General features: G+C 36.0%; 1 protein-coding gene and 1 pseudogene across 1 annotated transcript; both read left to right on the plus strand.

Annotated features, from left to right (window-relative positions):
- The first annotated feature begins 1,038 nt into the window (after positions 1–1,038).
- Positions 1,039–4,375, plus strand: LOC124633988 (annotated as a pseudogene).
- Positions 4,376–5,534: 1,159 nt separating this feature from the next.
- LOC124634113 lies at positions 5,535–19,144 on the plus strand. Its single transcript, XM_047169534.1, has 9 exons — positions 5,535–5,696; positions 6,891–7,036; positions 7,705–9,014; positions 9,428–9,576; positions 12,781–12,788; positions 13,071–13,214; positions 13,349–14,652; positions 16,254–16,457; positions 18,410–19,144. The coding sequence occupies exons 2-8, from the start codon at positions 6,905–6,907 to the stop codon at positions 16,429–16,431; spliced, it is 3,225 nt and encodes a 1,074-aa protein (XP_047025490.1). The 5' UTR covers positions 5,535–5,696; positions 6,891–6,904; the 3' UTR covers positions 16,432–16,457; positions 18,410–19,144.
- The last annotated feature ends 2,352 nt before the right edge of the window (positions 19,145–21,496 follow it).

A 21,496-nucleotide genomic window follows, 5' to 3' on the forward strand; every position in this document is an offset into this window, starting at 1 on the left:
ACCCAAATGTGTTCAATTTTGTAAAAAATAATATAAGTGCCTCACTAACGCATTGGATTGTATATCTGTAATGTTAGTGATAAGGTTGAAGAATAAATAAATAAATAAATGACGATAAAAAAAACAATCGCAAGTAGCTATTACCTACATTACCATTACATAATCGCCTTGTATAGATGAACTATACAAATGACAATTGCAACTATACAAGTCAATAAATTATGGTGCAATACAAAATGATGAAATTACAGTTGATTTTAATCTGTTCACATGATTTAGATTAAGTTCGGCCCATCGTTACACATCATACTTTTATGTCCAGTCATTATTTTGATTAGATAGACTTTGGACCACTTAGGTAGACTTTGGAATATAATCAAAGAAAAAACAATTTTGACGTAGTAAATAATTAAAATATCAATCGACTGGCATTCCATTTCAAATAGATCATTAATAAAACAAACAGGTTCAAACTACTACATTCATTATCAGTTTGCCGAAATAATTATTTATCTAAGTTTAGGAAAAAATACATTTTGTATGTTTATTTTTTTGAAACCCAGGTGAAAGGATTTCAGTAGTTTTCAAATCGGTGCATATTGGAGTAATAACTCTAAATGATGAAATAGACATACTAATATATTATTATTATTTGAAAAATCCTTTCACCGGGGTTTATCTTTCAACCGACATAGTCTATATTTTATCCGGATACGGGAAACAGTTTCCATGGGATGTGGGCGAAACAGCTCTAGTTCTCTATAAATCGCGTTACATACAAAAAAATATATACATAAATTGGGAACACCCTCCATTTTCTAAATCGGTTAAACAATATAAAATACGTCATTCTTATCAAACTGAACAAAGGTCAAACATTGATAAAATAAAAAAACGACAATAATTATTTACTATGATAATGGGCATTTAAAACAAGATAATGTCTAAAGATGCTATCATCATTATTGGGTATTTTATCTATCGGCATAACATATAAATATTGCAAATCATACACCTCTGCATCTGAGCGTTATCTTCGAAAAAGCTGGTATTTAAGGTGTACGTATATCGTCACGTTTGCAAATACTGTCGAATTGTTCGACGTTCCAGTCTCCGGTCAACCATCGAAATGTGAACACATCTTTCTAAGGCAATAAGGTACAACCTTAGACAAGGTACAACGTAAATTAAGACACATTTTTGCCTAATTAACATTTCCTGCGATTTCGATTTTTAAGATATTACATGTAATTTAGTTTCAAAACGCAGCAGAGTTGTAACTCCCAAAAATGGTAGTTTCTTAAAAGTTATTTCATCATTTATTTTGTTAAGAATCCGCATTTTGAAGATTAGTTACGTTTATGAAAATAGAGAAACTGATCCTTTTTGTGAAGTTGGTTAAAAGAGATTACGTTTATTGCGTCATTGCACTTAGTTATCTCTTTTATCAGTAACTTAATACTCAGATCAATATTGGACATTCTGTTAGGAAGTAATCTCTGACAGATAATACGTATTGGCATTTACTATTAAGCTGATTGTGTCAAATTATCTATAAGATCTTTGTGATATTATTTATCTTGTGACAAGGTCGTTGAACAAAATTTTTTTACGTATGAACATCATAGTATCATCTGCTTAGCCTTTCTACCCGTCTAACTGGATGCAGTTGATTAACACTGTCTTACATAAAGCAATTTGTTTTACATGTTCAACTCGATACCCCAAAGATTAGTTGTTTGTCTTCGACATATAATTTAAAGAACCAAGGACTATTGAGCAAAAGATTTCATTGAACGGTTGTTTTTTTGCAGAATTAATTAAATAATCAAAAATGGCAAAAGTCAAAGTGCAGCAGGGTTGGTTGTCTGGAGCACTGCTGGAGACGGTCACGGGAGAAGGAACGTACTACAGTTTTAAAGGCATCCCATACGCTCAACCACCTCTAGGCAAGCTTAGATTCAAGGTAAGTGATGAACAGGACAAAAAAAATATGAAGAAAAACTCTAGTGGTTAAAAATAGTGATATTGCCTAGAAAAGAAAAACAGCGTCTCCTCTTTTAGAAAGTACAGAAAAATTATATTAAAAACTAGAAAGTGTAAAATCAGTCGTGAACTCACATGCCTCTAATTTGACACGTTTATTACTTTACGAACAAACATTATTTTGGCTTAAACATATAATAAAATAGGGACTTATCTCTTTTATGGTTTCATATATATCCCTTTAAATGATAAAAATATATTTTTCCAGGCTCCACTTCCCCCTCTGCCATGGGAAGGAACACGAAGTGCTTTAGAGCATGGTCCCAAATGCATTCAGCAGTCAGTTCACACTGGAGCTATTGAACACGGCAGCGAAGACTGCTTGTACCTAAATGTGTACAGCCCAGATATAAAGCCGATCCGACAGTTGCCAGTCATGGTGTTCATCCACGGAGGAGGTTACAAAAGTGGTTCAGGAGATGATGATAACTACGGACCAGACTTCCTCATGCCCCACGGTGTGGTACTTGTAACCTTCAACTACAGGTTAGATGCACTAGGATTCTTGTGTCTAGATACTGAAGATGTACCCGGGAACGCTGGTATGAAGGACCAGGTTGCAGCTTTAAAATGGATGAGAGATAATATCGCGACCTTCGGAGGAGATCCAGACAATGTCACAGTTTTCGGTGAAAGTGCTGGTGGTGCATCCACTTGCCTACACATGATATCTCCGCTGTCTAAGGGACTTTTCTCTAAGGCTATTTCAATGAGCGGTGTACCAATGAATGATTGGAGTATAGCATTCAAGCCACAAAAACGTGCATTTATGCTCGGCAGAGAATTAGGTCTTGATACAAATGACCCTAATGAACTGTTGGAGTATTTGCAGAGCCTTCCAGTAGAAAAATTAGTGGGCGCAAATCCAGTCATATTATCGTTTGAAGAATACAACAATAATCCGTTTAAGTTTTTCCACTTCACTCCAGTTGTAGAGAAGAACTTTGGCAAAGAACATTTCTTGACAGAAGACCCGCTAGAAGCATTGAAAAATAAGCGAGTTCATGTTGTAGATGCTTTGATTGGCCACACGAGTGAAGAAAGTGCGCTTGGAATTGCCTTTTTTGAACAAGGGATACTAAAACAATATGGCCGCTACCCAGAATTGTTAGTGCCAAGAAAGATTCTAACAACGAGTACACCAGAGAAAATTTTGGAAATATCAGATAGGATACACGAATATTTCTTCAAGAGGCAACCAATTGACGAGAAACTAATGAAAGAATTTGCTTACTACGCGAGCCAAGCCTTCCAAGCTTCGTCTATGATGTTCATAGATTCATTGATCGTCTACCGAAGGTTGGCACTGGGCGAAGGTACTTGTACAAGTTTTCATGTGTATCTGGTAGAAATGTCTACAGTATGCCAGGTCTAAAGTATGGAATCAAAGCGGCTGCCCATTTGGATGACTTGATGTACTTACTGCACGCGAAGGCACATAACTTGAAACTTGAGAAAAACACTAAGGAGTATGAGCTCGTTAATTTAGTATGCACCGTATTTACGAACTTCGCTAAGTTTGGGTGAGTCAATGATTGTTAACTTATTGTTATTACAGTTTATTCTCATTACGTAAGGCAGAAAAAACATTTTGATAACAAAAGTGATAGTTATAATAAAAGAGGCGATAACGATGATGCAGACGTTTTATGTTATGTCTATAATATTATTATCTCGAAATTCGGACACAATAAAAACACAAGAATGATAAAGATCACTGATGTATACCTAATATGAAGTTGCTTAAAAAAAAATTACATAGCAATGAATTGCTTTATCGCCCATTGCTACTTTGTTTATTTAAGTATATTCAGTTTGTATCTTAGTTTCTTCAGCACTGTGGCTGTGGCTGTGGCTTTTCTTAATAACATTGTCAAGATTAGGTTCCAGTTTTTACACAATGGATCTTTAACATGGGCTTCGAACATAACAAGCAAAGTTTGACTAATATAGGCAAACTTCTTCAAGACTCTTCAAGCAAGACTATGTTAAAATAACTAAAACCTTAACCTTTTTGCCCTCAGGAACCCGACACCAGACCCATCTCTTGGCACGATCTGGCCAGAATACAACAGTTCCACTAAAGCATACGTGGATATAGAAGATACCCTCGTTCAGAAGACAGAACCAGAGGCCGAATCCCTGGCTTTTTGGAAGACCATCTTCGAATATGCTGGACTGGAATTCTAAGAAGATTTATTGCTAAAGAGGATTATAGAACTATTAATGTAGAAGAAGAAGACTGCTCGATTGTTTTGTATGACTGATGAGTGTGTAGAATCGATGTTTATCGCAATTTTCTCAAAATCATGATGATTTTATGACTTTACTGAATCGTTTTATTGCAATATACTAAGTCTGATTAAATTACTAGCGACCCACTCCGGCTTCGCACGGCGTAACAGTATTTCCCCACTATTTGATGTATGTTATTGTATATATAAACCTTCCTCTTGAAACACTCTATCTGATAAAAGAAACCGCATGAAAATCGGTTGCGTGGTTTTGAAGATTTAAGAGTACAAAGGGACAAAGGGACAGAAAAAGCGACTTTGTTTTATACTATGTAGTGATAGTAATTATGCTAATGAAGTAACGTATCATCTCAATCTAAAACTAACATGAATAAACGTGTCTTCTGTTCAAGGAAAACTGGTTTACAAAGTAACTTTAGAAGAAAAACAAACTTTTCCTTTTTCGTTACATATGACTTAATTCGCAAAACTTATATAAGTTTCCTACTTGTATGAGAAAAGGCCTATGTGATAAAAATAGAATTAATATTATAATGAAGACATTGAACCCTATATTCATGTTAATAGAAGTTAATTTTGCAAAACGCTATATCTGGTCCAAGGCCACGGTCAAGTATTTTTCCTTCACAAGTACATACAAAAATGACATCAGAATAAACAAAAAAAAACTTGTTATGTAAACACATCGAATTCTGGTCAAGATAAACTACTTTAAGGTCTAAAAATTACTGGCATAGGAAGACATATTATAATCTAAATGTGTTCGCAGGGCACTATATTAATTTACAATTTAATTTTAGGTATAATACCGACAAAACTTGTGAGGCAGAAAAGACCGCGATAGTACATACATATTTAAGATTCTAAATACATTTAGTAAGGCAGTTACTGTGACTGTACATTTACTAATTTTAAAAAATGGTTCAGAAACAGCTATAGAGTACAAATCCAAAAGAATCTGTCTGTTCGTCTGCGTGTCTGTTTGTTTGTACACGCTAATCATCGGAATCTGATGAGCACTCTCTGTTGCCTTATAAAAATCGGAGATCTGGAACACCTATTGTGTAATTGTCCCGTCCCCGGTGTCATAGAATTTGACTCTAGAGTTAGATTTTGACAACACCCTTATCGCTGACATAAGCAAAAGAATCCGCGGGCAGAAGCTAGTCTGATATAAAAAGTATTATTTAATCGGTGATAAGTTTCACGCTGACCTACCTCCATTCACGTTTACCTCGGCAGTCGGTTTTACACCGCAAGACGGTCATCACGTCTCATCATAGCTTTAAAAAAATCTCGCTAAATAAGGTTAGGCTGCTTTGTATTTTTTTCATTGTGCTGGTGAATTTGGACTGTACTAAATTGTTATAACAGAAGCTTGTATTTTTTCTGTAGGTAAGTAATTTCTGAATTTCTACAAGTTTTTAAACGACTTCCCAAAAAGGAGGAGATTCTCAATTCGTGTTTTTTTAGTTCACCAATTACTGAAAGACGTATAGACGTATGTTCAGTTTCAGTTATTATGTTAAGAGTGATATTTTTTTGTTATCTCTTTTAAATGTTATCACATATATAATTCGTCAAAACAATGATATTTACATTTCTTTTCTAGCATACTATTATTATGAAATGAAAAATAAATACATGAAAATAATCTTTTGATAAACTTCGACATAATAAAGATAATAAAAATAACGAACAATATAAACGCGCAACTATTTACCCAAATAGATACAAAATGGTTTTTTTACCTTTTTAAAAGTCTAATTACCTTTTAAAACAATACTCAAAAAGAACTAAAAAATAAGTAACTTCGCTATAAATAGCTAATCAAGGGCCTTAATGACCTTAAAATTGACCGACTGACTTCGAATGATCGAAGATTGACCTCAACGAGGCTTACAATGTAGTATGTAATTAAATCAATGAACGGGTATTTAATGTCACTACCTACCTTCCTACTTACTACATTGTATTCCTCTGCAATTATATCATGAACTGGTTTTTACATGCTTCGATAATTTCTTAGCAAGGAGTAGTTCTATCGACTGGCAAAATTGTAGTTTCTTATGATATCGCAAAAATATATATAGATTTTTCCATGTACTGTCTAGCTTCGGCTCATTGGTTTGCTTCCTGGACATAGAGAACAGAAGCAGCAAACTGAATTAAAATTATATCAAGTAATGCTATTGTTATTTAACCATTTATGTACAGTTAACACATGAAAGAAGCAAAAGTAATAATGTATAAAATAGTACAAAGGTACTGCTTATTTCTAACTGGCTTCCGCCCGTGATTTCGCCCACTTCCAGTTCGGTTATATCGCGTTTCCAAGGGAACTCTTCAAATGTCCGTGATAAAAACTATCCTATTAGTATGTTCTTTCTCAAGGTCAACTCGATCTCTGTACCAAATTTCATTAAAATCAGTTCTGTGGTTTAGACGTGAAAGCGTAACAGACAGACAGAGTTACTTTCGCATTTATAATATTAGTAGGGATGAAGTCTCTTCCAGCAGACGCGTAGTAGAAGCCATAGAATATAGAGATGTAGACAAACTGTGTAAAAGAAGCACAATTTTTTCCAGAGTAAATCCTGACAATGGTGGAAGTAAAGGTGCAGCAAGGATGGTTGTCAGGAGAAAGGTTGGAGACAGTCACGGGAGATGGAAAGTATTATAGCTTCAAAGGCATCCCTTATGCTCAGCCACCGTTGGGGAAACTGAGATTTAAGGTAAGCATTGACATACTAGCTGTTTTCTGTAGTTTTAACTGCCGCCCGAAGAAAATTTTGCCCATACCCGGAAGTGAACCGCGAAAATATAGCTTTTCAATAGAGAGAATTTTTAAAAAAATTGAAAAAAAAAATCCTTTTTACAACATTAGTACAGATATAGTATGTATTAAGTAGGAAAATATTCATGAAGGCCAAAAGCGTACAGTGACAGTAACTATTTACAATAAAAACAAGCTAAGTGCGAGTCGAACTTGCGCACGAAGGGTTCCGTACCATTATCGATAAAACATCACGTTTGTTATTATGGAGATTACCGTACAAACTTACTAAAACCCAAACACAAGGAAATCGTAATGGCCTACAGTTCTTCAGATAAGGCCCGGTGACAAACGAACAGTGAAATCTGACTAATAGGGTCAAGTTTTGCTCTGTAGGTACGGAACTCTAAAAATCGTACTATCGAAATAATACAATTCTTATTTTCGTATGTATGCTAATGATAGCGCAAAAAAAAAGCGTAACAACAACATCTTCATTCGCATATTTTGTCAATAACGTACGCCATGGAAATGACTCACATTTAGTAGTTGAACAAGGCAAATTCAACATTACTGACGAAAACATAGGTGTCAAATTCCTATAAACTATTCAATTGTTTATTTCAGGCCCCGCAACCGCCTTTGCCTTGGGAAGGAATAAGAGATGCTACAGCACATGGTCCTAAATGCCCACAGAAGGACATATTCACAGATACATTTTTATCAGGAAATGAAGATTGTTTGTACCTAAATGTGTACAGCCCAGATATCATGCCAAATACGCCATTGCCAGTCATGGTATTCATCCACGGAGGAGGTTACAAAAGTGGGTCTGGTAATGATGACCATTACGGTCCGGACTTTCTCATGCCCCACGGTGTGGTCCTTGTTACCTTAAACTACAGGTTAGATGCACTAGGTTTCTTATGCTTAGACACTGAAGAAGTACCCGGGAATGCAGGATTGAAAGATCAAGTTGCTGCGTTGCGTTGGGTTAGAGATAACATTGCCAGCTTTGGCGGAGATCCTAAGAACGTCACCGTGTTTGGTGAAAGTGCTGGTGGAGCGTCTACATGTCTGCATATTCTCTCTCCTATGTCTAAAGGTCTCTTTCAGAGAGCTATACCAATGAGCGGCGCACCTCTATGTGATTGGTCTTTGGCTTTTATGCCACAGAAACGTGCATTCGCACTTGGCAAAATCTTAGGCCTCGATACAAATGACCCTGATAAGCTCCTAGAATTTCTGCAAAGTGTTCCTGTGGAAAAACTTATAGACACAAGCCCTACTGTAATGTCTTTTGAAGAGTACAGCAACAACATATTAAAGCTGTATCATTTTACACCGGTTGTAGAAAAAGACTTTGGACAAGAACATTTCCTGACAGAGGAACCACTAGAAGCTATGAAAAATAAGAGAATTAACGACGTCGATGTACTTATCGGTCACACAAGTGAAGAGACCACGATTGGTATCGCTAAGTTTGAACAATTTTTCCTGCAACAATACAATCGATACCCAGAGCTGGTAGTTCCAAGGAAGATCCTAATGAAATGCAACCCGGAAACCGTTCTAGAAATATCGAAGAGGATACACGATTATTATTTTAAAGGGAAGCTTATTAATAAAGACTGTATGAGAGAGTTTGTATCTTACGCGAATTATGCTTGCTTCATTTACGATATTTATAGATTCCTTACGCATCTACCAAAGGTTGGTGCTGGACGGAGATACATGTATAAATTCTCTTGTGTGTCTGGTAGAAATGTGTACGGGAGTCAGGGTCTGAAGTATGGAATCAAAGGAGCTGCCCATTTGGATGACCTCATGTATTTACTGAATGCCAACGTACACAATGTGGAAGTGAAACAAAATACTAAGGAATATGAATTGATTCAACTGGCGTGCACGGTATTTACAAACTTCGCTAAACACGGGTAAGTGATAAGATAATTTTAGTGTTTATTGCTTTTATTCTTTTATTGGTCTATAATCTACTTATCTAGTTGTTTAATGTGATATTCCTCAGACACCTGCTAACACACTATTTGTTGTGTCTGTTTTTTTACCAATTCAAAAATCATAACGTTGAGAATGCTAAGCAAATGAAACTGTAGTAGTGAATAATCGTCTTCCGTCGTACCACAAAAAGTTTTAAACTTTGCTGAACACTTGTCTAAAAAAAATTCAGATTATGAAAAAGCACACACTTTTTTTAGAAACAGATGTTCAACCAGATGTTTAAGTTTTTGTAGTAAGGCCACCTATGTCCTATGTTTTACCCACTTGTGTGAATTTTCACCAACTATTTTATTACCATGTTTTTTAAATCAGCCATTTAATTTTACAGAACTCCGACTCCGGATTCGTCTCTTGGTATAATCTGGCCTGAATATGACAACTCTAGCAAAGCCTATGTGGCAATAGAAGATACTTTAATTCCGAAAACAGTGGAAAATGAAGATCTGGATTTCTGGAAGAGTAACTTCGAATACTCTGGCTTGGAATTTTAACATGACTCTAATAATACTAAATGACAATAATTTTATATATTCCGTTTAAGGTATACGTAAAAAATTTTGAATTTTTCAATCAATAGTAAACAATTATGTTAAGGCTATATAAAAGATGTCTAATGAGACATTTATATGTTTGAATATTTTTTTGGTTAATGCCGAAAAATAAACTTATGTCAAACTATTTTAAAATATTACAGTAAGTTTAATATGAAACCTACCACGTATTAAATTTAACTATAGATACTATTTGACTGGAACGACGATTACAAAAAATGACAATTAAAAGTCGTTTATTGTTTTATTCTACACTAGCTTTCGCCCGCGGTTTCATCCGCGTCCCGTAGCTGGATGGTGACAAAAACTATCCTAAAACCTGCTCTTGGGTCTAAGTTACCTACCCTCTAATTTTCAGCCAAATCGGTCAAGCCGTTTTCATGTTATGTCGTGACAACGGAAAGCGGGTTTCATTTATACAACATGTAACTTAATTAACGCACATCTTGAAATTAGTTTTTTCAGAATCGTTTACTGAATCGATTTATATCATTTTTAATATAGGTAATTGTTTATCCCAAAAATCATTTAAACTACGTAAATTATTGTCATATTAACCCTGTACAGTCAAAACAAATTCAAATAGACCGTAACTCAAAGTAATAAGACTTCGTGTATTGTCGGCTTTTTCCGTAGTTTCGTTATGTTGTGTCGAGTCGAGCGGCGCGCGGCGCGATATTTACGTGCGTAGTAGTATGACCAAAAAGTTCTCCAAGAATTGATATAACTAATTTAGTAAATAACAATGCATATACATGTTAAATTAAAAATTCAGTGTATGTATTATGATTATAACATAATATTCTAATTGGGATGTTTGAGGGTGTGCGTTAATTACGTTACATGTTGTATATATATAGATAGATAAAATACAACTGTTTCTAAGAAGACTACATTGGTCCATTTTTATATGAATAGTGAATAAAATGAAATTCAAAGGTGGCTTTAAATTCAGATTTCTAAGCGTTTCACTCTGCTTCTAAGAAATTCAAACATTGTAGTTTCATAACAAACATGTAAAGTAATTGTATTTTCTAATGTTTTTTATATTAAACGATGCTTTGTGAACTTCAAGGAAAATACAACCAACTAGCTTTTCAAAATTAAGTTTTTCATCTAAGTTTTGTTATGTTTGAGGTATTTCCTTTTATCAATCAGCATCAACGATTCCATTTACTTCACACACCGATGTTACATGCACATTAATTTCATACCAAAAGTTCATACAAACTTCCTACAGAAATTATAAAATAAAATACAGATTCCTTCACAGACTAATGTTTTCTACAAAGTGATGCGAATTTTCTCTCTTTTCAGAGTAAATAAAATAAAAGAAGAAGAAACACACACCTGTTTTCTTTTAAAGTCACCTTAACCTACATGTCATCCCAAATATAAAATATGTACGTTTTATATCGTAAACAGAAGCTTAGAAATTACTATTTAGTCTCGAGGTCTGGCCTCAGCAGGGGCCTGATAATTGACAACACTTATCACAAAGCTCTTAAACCAATATACGCGTGCAAATACAATTTCAATATTTGCAGAGGACCCGTTTGTTTAACTATAGAGGATCCAGGACGAATTATATGCCTAACTGTGCAAACAGAGCCCCGATATCTTTGCCTAGCAATATTGGACTTGAAACCCTGAAGGTTGCCGGGTATTTCAAGCTCAATTTATAATTTAATTGGGACTGTTGAGGAAAATTTGCTAAAGGCTTAGCTTAAGTACTACGTTTAGGAAACAATGTTTAAAAATATATTTGAATAGAAAAAGAAAAATATCTTGTTTTCATTTTATTGGTAAATTCTGTAAACGACTGGTTCTCAGCTGCCGGTTGTTAGTTCAGTTGTTTATTTATATTCATGACTTGAGTAAAATGTTCCCCTTGAGGCGAGTATAGACTACAACATTTACTTGTAACAGAACAACGAGCCGCTCTATGAGATGTTCTAGTGTCTCATCCTTTTACGAACAAAACGTCGAGCACGCTCGTCTGTTTGTTATAAACCAACGAGCATATTGGTGTAATATTTCGTCGAACTAAATGCGGGCGATGCGCGGTTGCAGGATGACGCGGAAGTAGAGGGACGAAAGACGCATAGACTGTGAGCATTTACCCGTAACATAACGCCGAGCAATCGCACAAACGTTACATTACATGGAAATGCTTTGGAGACTGAGCTTTGTAGCTTGTAGGAGCCTGTATTGTACCATTGACTAGAACGTTACACAGAAATGCTCCAGAAAATGTTGTAGTCTATACTCACCTTTACAATAACTTACTTTATATTAAAAAAAATACAAATATTTAAGATCATTCTTACTTTAAATCTATACAATGATTTCATGTTCCATGTTTCATTTAACTCTTTACTAATCTATATCTAATCTTGTTTCCAATACAAAAATATAAAAAAGATGAAACTAAAAATGCCCTTAAAATTTTCTTTGACATCGCCGTCGACTGACAACGTGCCCACGAGACTGAAGGCATTGCCACGTTGAATGTTCAGCCTTAGGCCAAAGCCTTTGGGAACTTTCAGCAAGGAACACGGAAAAGAAAAAAAACTGTGATCGGAGTCACTATTTACTTCAATAAAGCTTGTTTATATGAGTATACAGCGTAGGAATACAACGATATTTAAATTAGAACACAATGTTATAGCCGAAATATGTTTTTAAAACTAAGTTAAAAAAGGAAATTCTCAGTTTTACCTGTGTGTTTGTCGGCGATTAAGTCTCGTTTTGGCTGAAACAGTATTGATGCGGTTTTCAGCATAGTAGGTATTTGTCAGACTTATGAGAACATTTTAGGTAAATAGGCAGGTTAGGTAGGAAAATCTGAATTAATAAATTTGTAGAATTTTACGAAGAATACTTGTAACTAGCAAGAAGTTTTGTAACTAACCGAAATAGGTTTAGGCGCTCCCAATAACTTACTTAAAAATAGATACGTTATTATATACGTATAGAACACGTACCTATTATTGAAGTCGATTTTTATGCTCGTTTGATAGTCAGCAGTTATACATAGATTTACTATGATTATCCTACTAGTCTCGTAATTACCTATGTCACGTTGAACAGTAGTTAAGTACTGTTTACAAAACCCGTCTCTTATTAGATGGAGAGGTTTTGTATAATAGATAATATGTCAGTATACTTGAACAATGTTCTGATGACTAGACATTACTTACAAACTAGCAATCCGTGGTGATTTCGCGTCGTGGACGGTTAAATCAATCTGAAACGGTAGTATCATATATTTTCAAAGAAAAAACGGAAAATAACTTCTTAAAAAAATCACTTCCCAAAAATAAATAAATGTAAAGTTGCAAAACAATTACAGTGCAGTTTCTAAAACTAATCGTGGTTCAATAGTAGTAAACTATCATAAAGAAGAAGTAGAAGTAGGTAGATGCCATTGCGATGGTGCAAGTGAGAGTATCGGAAGGTCTGCTGGAAGGTGAGGTGGTGCACAATGAGTATGGAGGCACCTTCTGCAGCTTCAAGGGTATACCGTACGCGCAGCCGCCGATAGGAGACCTGCGGTTCAAGGTATTCTACTCAAATTTAATTCTTATGATCATGATACACTTAAAATAAATAAAAACCTTAGCCTCGTCAGTGCTTTTTATTTTATTTGTTCGAATATTTCAAATATTGGCTAAGAAATTAATATCACGTTGCAGGCACCACAGCCAAGCCAACCATGGCAAGGCTTGCGTCAAGCAAAGGAATTTGGCCCAGTTTGCTACCAATGTAACTCATCTTTTACTAACCTGACAAACATGAGTGAAGACTGCCTTTATCTAAACGTTTACACACCAGACGTTAAAAGCAAGAACCTTCCGGTCATGGTCTGGATACACGGAGGAGGGTTTATCTGGGGTAGTGGAAATGACGACTGGTATGGCCCAGAATTTCTCATCAGACATGGCATAATTCTCGTCACATTCAACTACAGGCTGGAAGCACTTGGGTTCTTATGCCTTGATACAAAAGAAGTACCTGGTAATGCTGGAATGAAGGATCAAGTAGCGGCTCTTAGATGGGTGAAGAATAATATTGCTAGCTTCGGTGGTAAGCCTGATGATGTTACTATTTTTGGTGAAAGCGCTGGTGCGGGAAGTGTGGCATATCACTTGATATCTCCGATGTCTAAAGGACTATTTAAACGAGCGATTGTTCAGAGTGGATCGGCCACATGTTTCTGGTCACTAGCTTTCGAACCCAGAGAAAAAGCCCTGCTCCTTGCAAAACAATTAGGACTAGAATCCGAAGATGATAAGGAATTATATGAATTCTTTAAACAGCAACCTTTAGAAAAGCTTGTTGATTTAAAATTGCAAGTCACGCTATCACAAAAGTCTTACGAAATCCATTTTGGTGTGGCAGATGAAAAAGATTTTGGTAACGAGAGATTCTTTTATGGAAATGTTGTTGACGCTGTACGTAACAGAACTCATAAAGGAGTGGAGATCATGACTGGGTACACCAAGGACGAAGGTTTGATGGGAGTAGCTACTGGTGGTCCGTTAGAATATATACTCGCTAAAGCTAAGCTTTCCCGCGAATTCTTTACCCCTAAACTTATACAAACTCACTGTGCGATTGCCGATCAATTAAAAGCTGCGAGAAAGATAAAAAAAATCTATTTTGAAAACGAACCTGCATCGATGAAAAATGTAGATAAAGTGATCAAGTTTATAAGTACCGATATGTTTGTTCATGGAATAATGTTATCCGCTAAGCTTCAGTCGTTGAAACACAAGGTGTATTTATACAAGTTTAATTGTATATCGGAAAGAAATCAGTTCAGCGAGATATTTTTCGTCGATCATCTTACGAAAGATAAGGCGGTGGTATGTCACTGCGATGATTTGACATATCTGTTTCCGATAAAACTTTTTACAGACAAAGTTGATAAAAACTCGGAATGTTTCAAATTGATCGACAGGGTCACTAAGCTTTGGACCAATTTCGCCAAATACGGGTGAGGGCCATAATTATTTTATTTGCTATATTTATTTTTTATTCAAATTTAAATTCAAAATCTTTATTGCGAACTAAGTGGCAGTAAAGGATCCTATAACTAGGTACGTACTTAGGACTTAGTTGCCCGTTAAGGCATTGCAATTTATTAACATATATATGTTACCGGCCGAACCCGATTTTAGGACAAACCAGTTTTGCCTAGGCTCAACTAGTTCTTCCTATAGGCGTTAGGATTAACTAGTATAGCCTAGTCCAAACTAATTTGTCCTAAGCCCGATAGGACGGACCAGTTTAGGCTAGGCAAAACTAGTTGATCCTGATATCAATACGCACACTCTAGGATAAACTGGTATGGCCTAGTCTAAACAACATGTTCATGCGGGAATGCTCCGAACGTCCCACGCCGCTCGCTCCCCGTTCGTCATTTGTCGCGTGGTTTTAAACGCATTTAGCGTCTAGTTGCTAGCCGTGCATAACGTACACGCCCCGAGCGCCTCGCGCCTAATAACGTATTTAGTTAATTTAAAAAAATACTTACCTATTATTTGTTACTTTGCTACATATATGTAGTATGATTGTTCGTATTATCAATTTATCCATAACGACGAATCATTATAGTTTAATAAAGATGATTATTTTTCTAAACACGGAGTAGTTTATTTAGTTCATCTATTTATTTACACTTTTAGATATGTATATGTTTTGACTAGGCTATACCAGTTTATCCTAGAGTGTGCGTACTTATATCAGGATCAACTAGTTTTGCCTAGCCTAAACTGGTCCGTCCTATCGGGCTTAGGACAAATTAGTTTGGACTAGGCTCTACTAGTTAATCCTAACGCCTATAGGAAGAACTAGTTGAGCCTAGGCAAAACTGGTTTGTCCTAAAATCGGGTTCGGCCGGTAACATATATATACATTAACATTAGATTCCTATGTGACTACTTATAAATAAAACTAATTACTATTACAGAACTAAATTTAGTGAGATCACACTATATATGTATATATATCTTAATTTCTAGTCTTATAATCTAGCTGAACATATCATATTATTTACATCACATTCATTTCTCATTACATTATTATTTTTCTTCGAGAAACTCTTTTACAGAGTAATACGCTTTTTGAATAAGGAAATCTTTGAGTTTCCTTTTAAATATGGTAACAGATTTTAGGTTCTTAATTTCTGTGGGATGTTTATTGTATACTAGCCGTTTTCCCGCGGTTTCACCCGCGTCCCGTGGTAACTACTGCCCGTACCGGGATAAAATATAGTCTATGTTACTCGTGGATAATGTAGCTTTCGAATGGTGAAAGAATTTTAAAAAACTGTCCAGTAATTTTTGAGCCTATTCATTACAACCAAACAAACAAACAAAGTTTTCCTCTTCATAATATTAGTATAGATTTTAATACTCATACAAAAAATACTGTTACCGTATCCTGCAGTGCGATGTGTCTTATTGGATAATGTATTTTGAAGTCTACTACTTTTTAATGTGACGTATGAACTTTCGAACGTTTATCACAAATAACCCTTATTTAATTTTGCCTGATTTTCTTTTCTCGTTTAACTTTATTTTTTTATCTTTAAAGGGACCCTACCCCGGATGCTAGCCTCGGGGTACAATGGAAGCCATACACCTTAGAAGGACAAGATTACTTGGACATCGGTAACGTATTGGTTGCTGGCAAATCACCAGATAAGGAAGAAAACGATATGTGGGAGGAAGTGTTTCAGGAATATTTGCCTAGCTTTACTGTTGGCGTATAATTCATAACGAGAATTCGACAACCTAGATTGAGCGGTTTATATTATCTATATTTACATAATATTTACATTAATTTTAAAAATTAAAAATAAACTTATATATACAACTTAAAACTAATACATAGCATCAAAAAATTGCTCCTCATCGCTGTCACCGGGTAATGTACCCAGAAGGCTGGCAGCATTGCCACGTTGGATGGCAATGCTCAACCTCTGTGCGAAATAAAAGCCAGCCCTTGGGTCACGAGAAGTGTCAACAAGGCGCTTAGAAATTTCCTTTGCAAGCGCGTGAGCACTCGGACCCCACGGCCCGAGAGTTTCAACCCCAAACGGCTCAAACATGTAATTCCCGATAAGGCTACTATATTTGCGCCGTTTGAGGTCTTCTGCTTGTGAAGCGGCGGAGCCGACACAACACGCAGTTCTAGGAAGATGGGATGGCGCAAGAGTGTCGACGCAGGTCGCGTCCCACACTAAAGTCCTACCCATCTTCCACGGAAATAGCGACATGCCGTCTGGTCTCTTGCCATCGTCGCGTGCCAAACCATTTGGTTCAAGTACGGCTGGCACGCCGACGGCAACAAGAGCCCGACGGATCACGTCGTTGATATTCGCATGTCGTGGTATGCGGCCCACACTCCGGCTGCACGACAGGCCGTGGTGACCGAGGCTGTTGACAGCTTCCCCGCAGTGGCAGCGGTGAGGAGTGCAGCATGAAGCACCCAGACGCAGGCAGACAGCGAGTCTGAAAGTGGTGTCGTCAAACATGGTGCCTATGTTTGCCGACGGAAATGCGTGAAGCCAAAGACCTGACTCCCATTCACCCACAGCCAGTAGGCGTGCTCGCTCCGCAGAAGTAATTGACGTATCAATGAGATTTTTCCGTATTACTCTGCAGAGCGGCTCATCCCACTGTCTCTGGGAGGATGGGTTGGCGGGTAGATCGGTATTCGGGCATGTGACTTTCCAGGCATTAATAGCCTCCGCCAGGCATGGCACCTCAAAATTGATCAGTGTAATAGGTAGGATTTTCCTGATCAATTTGTCAGTGCCATGGACGGAGGAAATAAATGCCGGTAAACTAATACTGGAAATTTTGCGGACGCCAAGCCCTCCCATACGGATGGGAAGTGTAGCTTGAGACCAAGCTTTGTCGTCCAAGGCCACATTTAAAATTGATGAAAGTGTGTGTCGAATTATTTTATCAATTTGATCCAAAAGGTTGATGTGCTTCCATAAATGAGAAGCACGCAAGATGTAGGTTAATTTGGGGCCGAAGCAGCAGTATCGTAGGATGGTGATGGCTGAATGTATATTAATTTTGAATAACCTTTCCGAAATATCATTGAAATTTTGAATTTTGTTCTCAATAAAATCCGAAAATGACTCTTCTAGTACTGGTGACCCCAGGAGGCAAAGAGAACTTTTGTCTATTATTTTTATGCCATCGGCTACTGCGTTAAAATTTTGGAGTGTCGTCTGTCTGTCGGTTGTGTCAGATATAAATAGTTCGCATTTGGAAATGTTTAGGTCAAGGCCAATGTTACGGAGTTTGTCTCTTAGGAAAATGAAATCATTAAGTACGGTATCTCTGTTGCCTCCCAGGGTCCCATCGTCGAGATACCAGACGTTAAATTCAGAATTTAGTTGCCGAATTATTGGGTTAATTGCCAAACTAAAGATCACAGGCCCGAGGGGATCACCTTGTTGACAGCCAACAGCGGATTCTAATAGGTTGTCCCGATAAAGTAATTTGGTTGGATGTCTGTAGCACTGCCAGAGGAAACTAAAAATTTGGGGTATTTCTTTTTTGGCTTCTGCCAGCAAGGTGTCCCTGTTCACCGAGTTGAATGCGTTCTTAATGTCAACCTTCAAGATGACATCTCCGTTCCCATAATTTAGGTAGGTCGACAGGGCGTGTACGGCAGCCTCGCAGCCCCCTTTCGAGCCATAACCTAGCTGCAGGGGCTACACAACCTAGATTTAATTATAACATATAGGGATAGCTTCACTTACAACCTTTACTAACATTTATCTACTCTTCACCGTCACTTCAAAACATTTTTCCTTGTATTTAGGTACATAACTGTTAAGGTGGTGAAAGTAAGAGCTTAAGGACAATAAAAATACTTTCCGAGTATTTTTCTGTTGACAAAAACAGCATGAAAAGTTACCCGAATTATATTTCCCCTCCATCATTTTCCTGTTCTTACAAAAGTTTCCGTGTAAACATAACATCATTTATTACTAAGCATATTTACTAGTGTGTTAGAAGTTAGTTAATGTCTGTATTCATAGCGACACAAAATATAACTTGTGACGTCACTAAAGTGGGTTTTTGTTCGTAAAATAGAGCGTCACTTGCTCCGAGTTTAATGGCGCACACTTTCCGTAGATAACTGAGAACTAAAACTTGACTATACGGAACTGCATTGTTTTATGTATATTTAGAGTACCCTAGTGTATCCACACAATGTTTTTGTCAACTGTTTAGTCCTGCAGCCTAAATAGTGGGAGGACAATTGACCCAATGGTTGGCAAAAAAATATTTTTAAGATAAAATTGATTCCGATCAAAGTTTTCAGTCGGACTGATACCGGCGAGAAACTAGGTTTTTGTAATGTGCGTAAGTACTGCCTTTCATCTTCATATTATCAAGCGCGCGATTAAACTATTGGCCGACTAAAAGTCTGCAGTGTACGGATACTCTAAATATATACAGCCTTACTTATAAACGTGAATTAAATAATAAGTAATACTTAAGGGCTGTTTAAGAAAATTCCTATATAAACGTTGCTTAAGCATGTCTTAAATAACATTTAATCACTACTTAAGGCTTTAAGTAGTGATTAGTTAAAATGTTGCTTAGAAGGTGATTAGAGATTTTTATAAGTAAGGGGGATAATAGTTAGGTTTGGATTTGTTAAGTAGAGATTTAATATTCATATTAACCCCATACTTTATATATATTTCCCTATCATAAATTGTATTCTTATTATTTTAATTAAACATGGAAAATATACAGATAGCTTAAAAGGGGGTCCTTTCATACTAATAATGCCAAATTGCTATTTCTAGTAAGCAAAACTATAGACAAATTAAATATTTGGAACAGCCGTAAATGTGGAGGTATAGTCCCGTATTTAGTTTTGTCAGAAAACACCTGCCAATTAGTCCTTTGACAATTTCTATTTATATAGTGTCCGTACAATTCAAAATCCGTAAATTCAATGTTTCAGCCGTGCAGTGTTCCAACTATGCAATTAAGCGATGTCGATAAAAAGTCTAGTAAATAAAATAGTCTGGCTAATGTTACTATGTATCGTTTTAGTAGACATTAAATTATATTGTTGCTATCTTATCTTTGTAGCGTTTAGTTCATTTATGAAGTTGTGCTCTTAAGATTTATTTTTAAGTAGATATATTTATTGCTCTAAGATTACTACTATGTTATACGGAAAGTACTTTTCCACAGTTCCTCATAGATAACTGAGGTTTTACAAGTACACTCTATTTTACAATAACATGCAAATGAGGAAACCATTTAGATAAGGCTATTAGTTGCCCAAACAACAGTTCTAGCACAATTGAAGTCAACCACCTTTGTATACACATAACTACCGACTTTACTTCACCTATAAATAATTCCTGCTATACTTTGTACCCTAAAGCTTTGGCTTATTGATAAATATTTTTATACAGTCAAAGAGTAGAGGAAGTGAAGCATATTTGGAATACCAGTTTGTTTTTTGAAAATAAATTGAAGGAGAAACGGGATAGCTCAATAAAAAATACATTAAATTATTGTCAAAATATTAAACTTTAATAATGAGAACAATCAAATATAAAAAATACCAGATATATTATCAAAATGCCTATCAAACTAAAAATACTCCAAAAACGTGATTTGACTTAGGGTGCAGATAATTTGGAATATAGTATTCCAAATTATATTCATATTTTTTTCTTTGAAAATTGCTAACACTTTTTCTTAGAAACTAATAGAATTCTAAATGTTTTATAGTCATTGGCTTTTTACAAAAAAAGAAACTTTTACAAAAAAATAAAACCGACTCCCAAAAAACTGAAAAGCAAAAAAAACACGGTATTCCAAATTAACAACACGCCAACTTAACTTAAAGTTGCATGTCAAATTTTTAATTCTAGAAATATTCACAAAATCATAGTAATATCTTAAACTAACAAGGTCACTCCGCAATTAAAATAATTACAATAAAGATTTAGAGTATTACAGCAAATGATTACCACTGATTGCATTCTTACCGAAAAAGTTTTCAAATCAGGCTTCTCGTTCGCTGGGGGCTGGTAGCCGAAATGTCAAGATAGCGTCCTGTTTTTAATGCTGTATGGCTTTGTGTATCGTTTGACGTTATGTTTACGGCATAAAAACTCAGATGGCGTTTATATATATTTAGATATCGAAGTATTCCAAGTTACCTGCAGTATTCCAAATATGCTGCAGTTCCTCTACCTAGAGGAGAAATAGTTTTAATGTAAAATGATTGTAGGTACCTTTTTTTTTTAGCTATAAGATTATAGAACTTGAAATATTTGCATGACTAAATTATAAGTCGAATATAGTGAAACCATATTTTTTATTGTATCGACCATCATATTGTACCTATATTCTGGCAAATAAATAAATTTCATTTCATTTCATTTCATAAACTCAAATGTCCCCAACAAAATGGCCCATAGAACACGCATGACCCTCCAGCTACGATTATGGTTCTCAATATCCATAAAACAGAACCAGAAAACGTAATGAAAAAAAAAAACAAACATTGGTAAAGTCCTCGGAGCAAGGAAAGATGGATGGAAATGCCATAATGCATGTAGGTCAGGAGTCTTCATTTAGATCAAATTCGTACGTTGGATTTTACCAAAACGATCAGTTACGAGTGAACTAACAAGGCGTTCGGGTTTAATTGACACATCTATTAACGATTTTTGGTATTGCAAAAAATGGTCGGGCCCAAGGCCTCACCCGTATTTTGGAGCGCTGCTTTCTTAGCGGTTGTCATGGTACCTCCGCTGGTCATATTGT

The sequence above is a fragment of the Helicoverpa zea genome, chromosome 10, assembly GCF_022581195.2.
Source record: "Helicoverpa zea isolate HzStark_Cry1AcR chromosome 10, ilHelZeax1.1, whole genome shotgun sequence".
Taxonomy (NCBI): Eukaryota; Metazoa; Arthropoda; class Insecta; order Lepidoptera; family Noctuidae; genus Helicoverpa; species Helicoverpa zea.

What these genes read in the sequence shown, in the direction of transcription:
- LOC124634113 (XM_047169534.1), top strand. Translation starts at nt 6,905, where the DNA reads ATGGTGGAAGTAAAGGTGCAGCAAGGATGGTTGTCAGGAGAAAGGTTG. An exon ending in TAGGAGACCTGCGGTTCAAG is followed by an intron (nt 13,215 to 13,348) that starts GTATTCTACTCA and finishes ATCACGTTGCAG; the next exon opens with GCACCACAGCCAAGCCAACC. An exon ending in ACCAATTTCGCCAAATACGG is followed by an intron (nt 14,653 to 16,253) that starts GTGAGGGCCATA and finishes TTATCTTTAAAG; the next exon opens with GGACCCTACCCCGGATGCTA.